General features: G+C 36.7%; 1 protein-coding gene across 1 annotated transcript in view; it reads right to left on the bottom strand.

Moving 5' to 3' along the window:
* Window positions 1-280: 280 nt before the first annotated feature.
* Window positions 281-12341, bottom strand: part of CCDC42 (coiled-coil domain containing 42) — a 66838-nt gene continuing 54777 nt past the window's right edge. Inside the window, exon 7 of the mRNA XM_060252863.1 lies at window positions 281-501. Within this exon, the coding sequence (XP_060108846.1) occupies window positions 412-501 (90 nt within the window). The 3' untranslated portion in view covers window positions 281-411. The remainder of the gene's footprint in view (window positions 502-12341) is intronic.

Raw genomic sequence — 12341 nt, 5'->3', positions numbered from 1 at the left:
ATTAAGTTTGTTCTGTCTTCCCCAAAACTGGCTATCTATGAAATGCTCTTGGCCCTGAAAGGCATTAAAAAGAATGCCATCAATTGTCACCTGCTCACTTCTCTGTCTCCCTTGACTATGTTCCATCCTCCTAACTTCCAAAAACCCACCATCAGGTTGTTTGGGAAGGGTTCATATCAAACAAGGAAAGAAACACAGCAGAGATGTCAAATTTGCTTTACATAAAATATATTATTTATAACATAGAATTTCTGAAGGGGGGATTGTTGAAGGAAAGGAAATGAAGGACGGGGAAGGTGTAACTTACTATGCAGAAAGTATCATTGTCCCCAAAGCCTAAGCAAGCATAGAAAATGTGACAGAACCGTGAGTGTATTAGTGGAATGTGTTAGTCCATTTCTCTTATATCTCTTAATGCATTGATATCTGAGATCTGTTTTGGGCCTCTTTTTTCTTCACTTCTGCCCAGATGTCTGACAGATCTTGGATGAACTGCTGGATCTGTGAACAAAGGATAGTAAGGGTGACCACCAGATTAGTACAAATTTAAATTGAGGGGCCTGTCTCACTTTAGGATTTAATCAGGGTTGCTGCGCTATATGTTCCATATCTCTGCACATTCATTTCCAGGGATAGGTAGTCTAGTGCCATGGTTAAAATCTCAGCATAAGACTGGGAAGATCTGAGTTCAAATCTCCACTTGACTGTGAAACTCACTGGGCCTTGAGCCAGTCTCACTCATACTCTCTCAACCTGACCTACCTGCAATCAATTAGCTAAAAATATCAGGGAAAGAATTGTAGCCTTGGATGGTCCTCACAGCTGAAAGCCACAACAATGTCCTGTCTTGCTTCGGAAAGCTTTCCATTCGTAATCCCACCAGAAATACATCTGGTGTTCTCTTGATATTATAGCCCAAGATTCTCAAAGTCTCATGTTGAATCATATGCCAAAATTGTTTCGCCTTTCGCAAGTCCACCACATATGGTAGAAAGAACCTTCATGTCTTTTACACTTCCAACACCTATCTGAAGCTTGATTGTTCATTTTTGCTAATTTCTTAGTTGTCGTATACCACCTATATAGCATTTTCAAACAGTTCTCTTTTATATTATAGCACATCGATATTTTCATAGAGTTCTTCCATAGCTGTTCCCACATCTCCATTTGTATTTCTTTATTAATATTTATTGTCCATTTTATCATTTAAGGTTTCACCACTTCATATTCTGTAGGCCATTTCAATAGCAATTTATACATCCTTGAGATCAATTTTTTCATCCTCACCCAACAGCATTTTTTCCATTTCTGTTTGCTCACACCTTATACCTGTATTTCTAATATCATGCTCTATTAAGCTTTTAATTTGTTGCAGTTGATACCAGTTAAATTTATCCTGCAGATCTTCAACTGGTTTCATTTGCACCTTGCCTCCCTGAATTTTTAGCTGTTGTTTATATGATACTCATTTTTCTTCCTGTGGATCTGAAGACAACTTTATGACTTCTGTTGGCACAATCCAAAGTGGTTTTCTCTCATCACCATATTTATTATATTTTTTCCAAGTATTCAACAAATTCCTCCTTATATAATGATGTGAGAAAAAACCATCCATCTTCTCCTTTCCATAATACATGCCAACCAAAAATATTTCCATGGCCTTCTAATGCCAATAATTTTCTATTGAGCAAAGTTATCCAGTCCTTGATCTATACCAAACAAACTGCATCATGATATAACTTTAAGTCAGGTAATTGGAAGCCACCCCTTTCTTTTGCATCTGTCAGAATTTTCATTTTGATTCTAGGTTTTTTGCCCGCCCACACAAATTTTGAAATCTTTTTTGCCAGAAATTAAATTGTTTCTTGTCTTTCACTATTGGAATAGTTTGAAAAAGAAACATAATTTTTGGTAGAACATTCATTTTAATTGCAGAGATCCTCCCCAGCATGGACAAATTTAATTTGTTCCACTTTAACATATCTTCCTCAATTTTACACCAAAGCTTTTCATAGTTGTTCTTATATAAATCTATATTTTTCATCGTAATCTCCATACCTAGGTATTTTACTTTCGAGGTAACTTCACATCCAGTTATGCTTTGTAGCTCTTTCTGTTTGCTTGGTGGCAAATTCTTCCTTAACATTTTCGAATTTTCTTTATTTATATGGAAGCCCACCAACTCTCCAGGAGAGCCAGTTTGGTGTAGTGGTTAAGTGTGTGGACTCTTATCTGGGAGAATCGGGTTTGATTCCCCACTCCTCCACCTGCACCTGCTGGCATGGCCTTGGGTCAGCCATAGCTCTGGCAGAGGTTGTCCTTGAAAGGGCAGCTGCTGTGAGAGCCCTCTCCAGCCCCACCCACCTCACAGGGTGTCTGTTGTGGGGGAGGAAGGTAAAGGAGATTGTGAGCTGCTCTGAGACTCTTTGGAGTGGAGGGCGGGATATAAATCCAATATCTTCTTCTTCTTCTTCCATACTCTTTAATTTTATTTAACAACAGGGGCGTCATTTGCAATGGATTTTCATTAATAAACATCACATCATCTGCAAAGGCCCTATATTTGTAGGAAAAACCTTTCAATTTCAGCCCCTCTATCTCTTTATCCTCTTTAACTTGCATCAGCAAAATTTCTAAAGTCATTATGAATAGCAACGGAGATAGAATATGGAGAATTCTCCATAGAATATGGAGAATATGGAGAACTGGCAGGATTTTATATAAATAAAGACAAATCGAAAATCTTATGTAAAAATATGTCAATTGCTAAACAAAAAGAATTACAAAGTCTAACAGAATGTGAAGTTACTTCTAAAGTAAAATATTTAGGTGTGGAAATTACAATGAAAAATATTGATTTATATAAAAAACAACTATGAAAAGCTTTGGCGTAAAATTGATGAAGATATGTTAAAGTGGAACAAGCTCAATCTATCATTGTTAGGCAGAATAGCCACAATTAAAATGAACATTCTACAAAGAATTATGTATTTGTTTCAAACAATTCCCATAGTGAAGGACAGTAAACAATTTAATAAATGGGAAAGGAAAATTTCAGAATTTGTATGGGCTGGGAAGAAACCAAAAATCAAAATGAAAATTTTAATAGATGCAAAGAAAGAGGAGGATTTCAATTACCAGATTTAAAGTTATACCACGAAGCAATATGTTTGGTATGGATAAAAGAATGGGTGACATTATTAAATAAAAAACTTTTAGTTGGAAGGACATGGAAATATATTTGGTTGGCACGCATATATGTATTATGGAAAAAATAAGATGGATGGTTTTTTCTCTCATCACTATATAAGAAGAAATGTGTTAAATATGTGGATAAAATATAAAAAATATGGAGAGGAAAGTAAGCCGTTGTGGATCGTGCCAACAGAAGTAATAAAACTATCTCCTGCGATGGTTGAAGAAAAGTGGTTACTGTATAGTCAACTGTTAAAAATACAAGAATTCTCAAATGAAAGATATTATTCAAAATTTTTACCGGAATCTTTACAAAGAGCAAAAGATAACAGACCAAAAACAAGAAGACTATTTGGAGGAAGTTAAAATGAAGCAATTAACACGGGAACAACAAGCAACTTTGGAGAATCCTATCTCAATTCAGGAAATCGTTGACGTGATCAAAATCCAAAAAAATAACAAGACTCCAGGCCTGGATGGGCTTCCGATTGAGTTTTTTAGAGCTTTTGAAGATATACTATTGCTGCCTTTCAAAAAAGTGATCGAGAGTATCCAAAATACAGGGGAGATCCCAGACTCCTGGAAAGAAGCTCAAATTACCTTGATTCATAAAGAAGGTACGGATCCATCAGAAATCAGAAACTATAGGCCAATCTCTCTCCTTAATAGCGACTACAAGATCTTCGCAGCAATTTTAGCAAATAGGTTAAAGAAAGTAATTGTTGGTTTAATCCATGAAGACCAAACAGGCTTTGTTCTGGGTCGTCTTATGAGCCAGAACGTGAGACTGCTACTAAATACGATTGAATATTATAGAGACCATTCTGATAAACAATTTGCGGGTATCATGGTGGACACCGAAAAAGCATTCGATAATGTGAACTGGAACTTTATGGGAGCGACATTGGCCGCGGTTGGCTGTGGCGAAAAGTTTCGTAAAATGGTTGCAGCAATCTACTCGAAGCAAGCAGCGAAAGTTAATTTTAATGGAGTGATGTCTGACCCAATAGAAATAGAACAAGGTACCAGGCAGGTGCCCCCTATTGCCCCTGCTCTTTATTTTGACGTTGGAACCTTTAATTAAGAAAATTAGAGAAGGATCCCAAAATTCAAGGAGCTAGAATAAACAATGAAGAATTTAAGACCTTGGCGTTTGCAGACGATTTAGTATTTATTTTGGAACAACCGATTTCTTCGATAGCTCTTCTAAAACAAAGATTAAGAGAATTTGGAGAAGTTTCCGGCTTTAAATTGAACGTCTCTAAGACAAAAATTTTAGCGAAAGACATGGATAAAGCCCAAATTAAACTTCTTGAACAACTTTCAGGATTTAAGCATGAAAGAAAAATAAAATACCTTGGAATTTATTTAACAAATGATTTAAAGAACCTGTATAGAGACAATTATGAAAAAATACTGAAAGAGATTCGCAAGGATTTAACCAGATGGAAAGATCTCCAAATATCACTTCTAGGCAGAATTGCCACAATTAAAATGAACATTCTTCCCAGAATCTTATTCTTCTTCCAAACAATTCCAATTATTCTACCCAAGTTATTTTTCCAGCAACTTAATTGCATGACCAAGACGTTTATTTGGCAGGGCAAGAAAGCCAGAATAAAATTGAAAGTTTTACAGGACAGTAAATTAAGAGGCGGTCTGGCTCTTCCGGAATGGAACCTATACTATAAGGCCTGCTGTATTGCGTGGTTAAGAGATTGGTGTATGTTGAGTAACAAGAGATTATTGGCCATGGAAGGTGCTGGTCTGGGGGAAGGCTGGCACAATTACATGTGGTATCATACTCCTAACAAATCTGGCCGTTTTCTTAGACATGAAATAAGAAGATCTTTATACAGGACCTGGCTGGAAATCAAAGTGCATTACTCTTACACTCCAAAGTGGATATCTCCAATAGAAGCTTTGACCCACCCTAATCTGTACAATTGGGACAATCAACAAAACTATGGCTACTTGTTGAACGATCAGAACGCCCTGATTGAGGAAGAATTTTCTAAGCTGAGTTGGTGGGTACAATGTCAGCTTAAATCAAGATTCCAAAAGGATAAAGAAAAAGGATTTTCGAATAAACCAATTGAATTGGACCTTATTTTAGAGGCCAAGCAGAAGATTATCTCCAAAGTTTATGATTGGCTGCTCCAAATCAAGATGCAAGATGAGACTGTAAAAGAATCATGGATCCGTTGGTTGAAAGACTTTGGTTTTAACTTAGACTTGGCTGAGTGGGAAAAACTATGGAAACAGAACTTGAAATTAATAAAACCAGCAGACTTTAAAGAAAACCTGTACAAAATGGTATACAGATGGTACCTCACACCAGATAGATTGGCTAGAATATATCCTACATATTCAAACAAATGTTGGAAGTGTCGAGAAATTAAAGGATCTTTGTTTCATATTTGGTGGCAATGTGAAGATGCCAGAAAATACTGGGCCCAAGTCAATATCTGGGCACAAAAAATCTTGAAAATAAAAATTAGTCATGTACCAGAACTTTACCTCTTGAATATCTGCAGACAAAACCTTCCTATGACAAAACTAAAACTATTACTATACATAGTTACTGTTGCCAGAATACTTTATGCCAAGTATTGGAAGACCAATAAAATCCCCAACAGAGAGGAATTCATTACCAAACTGTTAGATGCCGCAGAATCTGACTTAATGTCCATAAGATTAAGAGATGGCAATGTGCAAAAATGTCAGGAGGAATGGGATCCCATATACAAGTGGGTAAAAAGTAAAGGTGTTGATTTGGAGTAACAGAAGTTTATTGATCCTCTCCATCCCTTAGTGTGAATGAGTTTGTAGTTGTAGTGGTTTTCTTCTCAATTGTATGGTTGTGTATTTTCTATTGTGTTTATTGTGTTTCATTGTGTTTTATTGTGTTTTATAGTGTTCCTGATTTGTTTTTCTTATATTCCTTCGCTTATTGTTGTCTTGGATGTATTTGTTTCTTTTTTACTATTTGCTTGCTTGTTTGTTTGTTTAATAAAAACTATTTCTCCAAAATAAAAATACAAGGTGGTAAGATAGAATTAAAAACAGCGGAAGAATTAAATAACAAATATGATTGGTTTCAAATGCAACAAATTAAGAGCTTGGTGGAAAAAGATATTAAAAATGAAGGAATAAGAAAAGAGCAAACTGAGCTGGAAAAAGTTCTGCTTGGAGATAATAAGTTAATTTCAAGAATATATAAATTACTATTGAAATGGTCTACAGAGGATGAAGTAGTAAAATCACAAATGATAAAGTGGGCAATTAATATAAATAAAGAAATACAAATGGAATCATGGGAATACTTATGGAAGAACTCTATGAAGATATCGAAGTGCTATAATATTAAAGAAAATTGTTTTAAAATGATGTACAGATGGTATATGACACCCAAAAAACTGGCAAAAATGAACAATAAAGTGTCAGATAGATGTTGGAAATGTAAAAAACATGAGGGTTCTTTCTACCATATGTGGTGAAAAAGCAAAACATTTTTGGCAAATGATTCAACAAGAGATTTCAAACATTTTGGGATATGAGTTCAAGAAAATTCCAGAAACTTTTTTATTGGGATTACAAATGGATAATTTTCCAAAACAAGACAGAACAATAATTTGGTACTTACTTTCAGCTGCTAAGACATTGTATGCGCAGTTGTGGAAGCAAGATGGGACTGGATTTTAAAAGTTATGTCCTGGAGTGAAATGGATAAACTTACAAGAATTTTAAAAGACTATGAGTTGGAGTGTTTTAAAATGGAGTGGGAGAAGTTCAGAAGATATGTGGAAAAAGAAAGGAGATTAAAAGGACATTGGGTGATTTTTATAATAATTGAATAATGAAAATGGACTAAAATAACTGAGTTGGTTTATATAGGTTTTGTTTACTCTTTTGTAGGATGATATGTAGTTTTCTTTTTTAAGGAAATTCTTTAAGTGATAAGGTACCTTTTTTAAATTAGTATTTTAAGTAATTGACACCAGCAGGAGACTTGATATGGGGGGAGGGGAGGATAAAATTGAGTAATTTATGGGATAGGTATAGAGTGTTTTTCTTTTTATGTTATTAGTATTAGATATTATTACCATATGTTACTAAATAAAAAATTGTTTTAACAAAAAAAAAAAGAAATAGGAAAAGTAGTCTTGATAAGATATTGATCTTAATTGTTGCAATTCTTTCCAGGCTTCCAGATCCTTTTTTATTTTCTTAAGCAGTTTATCATAATTATCAGCTTTCAAGTTACTGAACTTATTTGATAAATATATGCCCAAATATTTAACTTTCTTTTCAAAAGTAAAACCTGATTTTTCTTGCAGTGCATTTATTTGGTCTTTTGTCATATTTTTCATTAAAATTTTTGGATTTTGATAGTTGATTTTCAAACCAGCCATTTCACCAAATTGTTCTAGTTTCATTAGGGTTTGTAGAGTCTTTCGGGATCAAGTGCCATGTTCTACTGGAGAAAGTTTTCCTTCCAGACGTTTCGTTCTCAGCTGCGGAGAACATCCTCAGTGGCGTTGCAGCCGGAGCAGGCGCTCAGACCTTCTTGGCTGCTGTGCATTGAGTGGGGCCAGGGCTGCTGGAGAGCTGCTATTTCTAGGCTGGAGGGGGTGTGATGAAAGGGCAATTGGTTTGTGGATGTGCCCATTGTTTGGTGGGGCTTCCTGGAAGGGTAGTGATAAGGAAACTGGCTGTTGAATGTGACCATTGTTCTGTGTTAATTGCTGGGAGGGTTGGAAGGGGTTTGAAGATAAGGAAGATGGTTGTTGACTGTGCTGATTGTTCTGTGGAATTTGCTGGTTGTTCTGAGACTTTCTGCAATTTATAGTCTGTAGGGTGTTTTGCAGAGCTGGGTACCAAGATTGGTGGATGAAAATGCCTTCTTCCTTTCTGTTAAAATTGTGCTGGTGTTTGTAAATCTCAATAGCTTCTCTGTTCAGGCGGGTATGATAATGTGAGACCGTAGAAAGGACGTCAGTTCTTTCAAAGTGGATGATGTGGTCTCCTTCTTGAAGTGCATGTTCTTGAAGTGTTTTGGGCACATCCACAAACCAATTGCCCTTTCATCACACCCCCTCCAGCCTAGAAATAGCAGCTCTCCAGCAGCCCTGGCCCCACTCAATGCACAGCAGCCAAGAAGGTCTGAGCGCCTGCTCCGGCTGCAACGCCACTGAGGATGTTCTCCGCAGCTGAGAACGAAACGTCTGGAAAGAAAACTTTCTCCAGTAGAACATGGCACTTGATCCCGAAAGACTCTACAAACCCTAATGTTACCAGCCATGAAAACCTGAAATCTTTGATGTTCTAGTTTCCTTTTCAAGTAATCGATAGAGTCCAAAGATCATTCAAGAATAAATACCAAATCATCTGCAAAAGCCCATAATTGTTCACCTCTAATCACTGTTCCTCAGATATTTTCATCTTCTCTAATCTGATTATTTAATAACTCCAAGATAAGAATAAAAAGTAACGGGTATAAAGGACATCCTTGTCTTGTTCCTTTTTGAATTTCTATTGAATCTGTTAACTTACTATTTACTATCACTTTTGCACTTTGATGAGAGTAAATAGCTTGTATCATTTTAGAAAGTCACCATCACAGTCCATTTCTTTCAGTTGTAGCATAAACTGCCAATTAACATTATCAAAGGCCTTCTCTGCATCTAGAAAGATTAATGCAAGTTGCTTTTCTTGATGTGTTTCATAATATTCCAATATGCTACACATTGTTCTAACATCATTATTCAGATGTCTTCTTGGTAAAAAACCAGCTTGGCCTTGGTGAATGATTTCAGATAGAACTTTCTTGAGGTGTTGTGCCAAAATTGCTGCAAAAATCTTATAGTCCACATTTAGAAGTGAAATAGGCCTGTAGTTTTTTTATATCCTTCAGGTCTGTAGCTTCCTTCAGAATCAAGGAAATCGTAACTTCTTGCCAGGAGTCTGGAATCTCAGCTTCATTACATATATTATCTAAGAATTGTTTAAGTGGAAGCATCAAGGAGTCTTCAAATGCTTTATAAAATTCTGCTGGTAATGCACCTGGACCAGGAGCTTTCCTTTTCTTTTGTGCACCAATCGCTCAACTGATTCTTTAATTGTTGTAGAATCATTTAAAGTTTTCTTTTGTTCTTCTGTAAAAAATTTCAAGTTATATTGCTTAGTATAACTCTCTTGTGTGGTTTTAGGTCTGATTGTATTTAAATAATATTTTTATAAAATTATTCTACTATTTTCTACATGTCTTGTCTCGTACATTTTTCTATATTGTCTTCTCCTCTAAGAGCCTGAATGGTCCTTTTTGCAATTTCTTTCCTGAGTTTATATGCAAGCCATCTTTCCAGTTTCAAAATAATTTTGAAATAATTTTGTTTGGTAAATTTTAGTTTCCTCTCCACTTCTGCCATCTGTAATAAATCGAGTTGATGTTGCAACATCTTTATTTTGTTCAATAATTCCATCTTTGCAAGTTGCTTTTTGAGGTTATTTTCATTTACCTTTAATTGGGTAGTTAAACATTGAAAAAAATGCTTTCTTTTGTTTTGCCATATATCTAATTGCTAAGCCTCTAAAGGGGGGGTGGGGGGTGGGCTCCCTCTGGGTATCCTACCCCCCCAGGGAAAGTGTATGCGCAATACATAGCCTCTCCTCTCCCGGTGTAGTGAATGCCGCGTGGTCACTGTCTGGCTATGCCTGGCAGATGGTCACTGCAATGGCCTCTCCTGCATTACTGCATCCGTAGCAACACCTTCTCGCTGGTCCCCCCCGTTTTTCACAGAGTTTGCTACGTCATGGTGCGACCGAATTGTCCGGCGGTATAACCGGATGGGCAGGCTGGGCCCACCAACCTTGCCAGCCTAAGAGAAGGAAAACTCTAACATCAAACCCGGGCAGATAGAGCTCGTTAATGTAACACCTACCACCTGGAGGACTCGCTGCCGGCGTCCCGGCTTACTGGGCCATGGCAGATGACCCCCAGGTGAAAGGGTGGAGCCAGTACCGCGCACACTGGGCTTCACCTAAAAAATTCCTCTGCGCAGGCCTGACTTTGTGACCAACACTGAAGTTCTCAAGCGGGCGGAGGTTACTAGCATCGAGGCACTGCTGTTGAAGACGCAGCTGCGCTGGGCAGGGCATATTTCTAGAATGGAAAACCACCGCCTTCCCAAGATTGCCCTGTATGGCGAACTCTCCACCGGCCATCGAAATAGAGGGGCACCAAAGAAGAGGTACAAGGACTCCTTGAAGAAATCCCTTGGCACCTGTCACATCAACCATCACCAGTGGTCTGACCTAGCCTCAGATCGCAAAGCATGGAGGCACACCATCCACCAGGCTGTCTCTTCTTTTGAGAACGCACGCATAGCTGGTCTTGAGGACAAAAGGAGATTGAGGAAGAATCACACTGCTACAGCACCAACCCTAAATCAGACTTTTCCCTGCAGCCACTGTGGCCGGACCTGCCTGTCCCGCATTGGACTTGTCAGCCACCAGCGAGCCTGCAGCAGACGTGGACTATTGCACCCTTCTTAAATCTTCGTTCGCGAAGCCAAGCCGAGAGAGATGAGATGAAGCCTCTAAAGTAAGCCTTGCTTGCATCCCACACTGTTTGAATATTCACTTCTTGAGTTATATTTTGTTTGAAGAAGCCTTCAAATTCCTTTTTAGTATTTTGAATGAAATCTTTCTATTTCAAGATCTGAATATTCAAATGCCGTCTTAGGTTTTTTGGACATTCATTCAATTTTAGTGTTAGTGGGCTGTGATATGAAATGACTCTTGCGTGAATTTCAATTTCATCCAGTTCTTTCATCAAACCAATAGACATCCAACACATATCTATTCTCGACCAGAATTGCTGTCTGGAAGAATAAAAAGTGAAGTCTCTTGATACTGGAAATCTCATCCTCCATGCATCCATAACGTTCATCTCCTCAACTAATTTGAAAAAATTCATGGTTAACAGCAGATCTTTCAACATGGTTTATTTTGATATTTTTCTATCAATATCTTTATTCAGAACTGCATTAAAGTCATCTATTGAACGGTGTTCTGAATTTTGGGTATAGTATACAGCTAGAACAGTGGGAACAAATGTGGTAGACTAATCTGAAAATAATAATTAAATAATTCCTCATTTAAGGAAAACATCTATAAGATGTTCTACAGGTGGCATTTAACACCTGCCAAACTAGCTAAGATGTACCCAAATATGACAAATGTATGTTGGAAATGTCATGATAAAGAGGGTTCTTTTTATCACACTTGGTGTCTAAAAGCTAAAAAATACTGGGTAATGGTTTATAAGATGATTCAAAATGTGTGTGCTAAAGTAATCCCATTTAAACCAGAATGTTTCCTATTGAATATAATGCTAGGGGTTAAGGACAGGAAAACCAAATATTTATGTTAACAGCAGCTAGAATACAATTTGCAAAAAATTGGAAGAAGGCTGATCCACCAAAAAAGGAAGAAGTGATTGCAAAAATATTTGAAATGGCAGCAATGGACATTTTGACAGATTTGCTGAGGGAAGAGAGTAAACAAGACTTAAAAGACTTATGGCAAGCATTCTACAAATGGATTGAAAACTGTAAAGTGAAAGAGTGATAGAGACATTGTATCTTAGAATAGTTATTGAGACGTTAAGAATATATACATATATATATATATATATATATATATATATATATATATATATATATATATATATATATATATATATATATATATATATGAAGAGATTGTTAATGGAACTATAGTTTAAAGTTCTGTGAAAGCAGATAATCTGTTGGAGAAACAAAAATTAAAATGTAAACTTTTATAACCCCATTTACCCCTTCCCTACCTGTTCCCCCTTCCCTAATCTTCCCTAGAACTGAAATATAATAAAAATTGCTAAATGGAACAGTGTTTTGAATAGTCAAAATTTACTAAGTTCTGGTGCGATTTCTCAAAAAAGTTTTTTTTTTTTTATGCTCATTGGGGACAGAGATATTTGCTAGGAGAATTTTCTTCCCCTCTATAGTAATTTCCACAAACAACATTATTCCGTCTTCTGAGGCATAAACCATTTGAGGATCCAGTTTATCTTTAATATATACAGTCAGGCCTCTTTTCTT

This window comes from Heteronotia binoei, chromosome 13 (assembly GCF_032191835.1).
Source record: "Heteronotia binoei isolate CCM8104 ecotype False Entrance Well chromosome 13, APGP_CSIRO_Hbin_v1, whole genome shotgun sequence".
NCBI classification, from domain to species: Eukaryota; Metazoa; Chordata; class Lepidosauria; order Squamata; family Gekkonidae; genus Heteronotia; species Heteronotia binoei.
The sequence above is the reverse complement of the archived record's forward strand: the minus strand, read 5'-3'. Positions and strand labels throughout refer to the sequence as shown.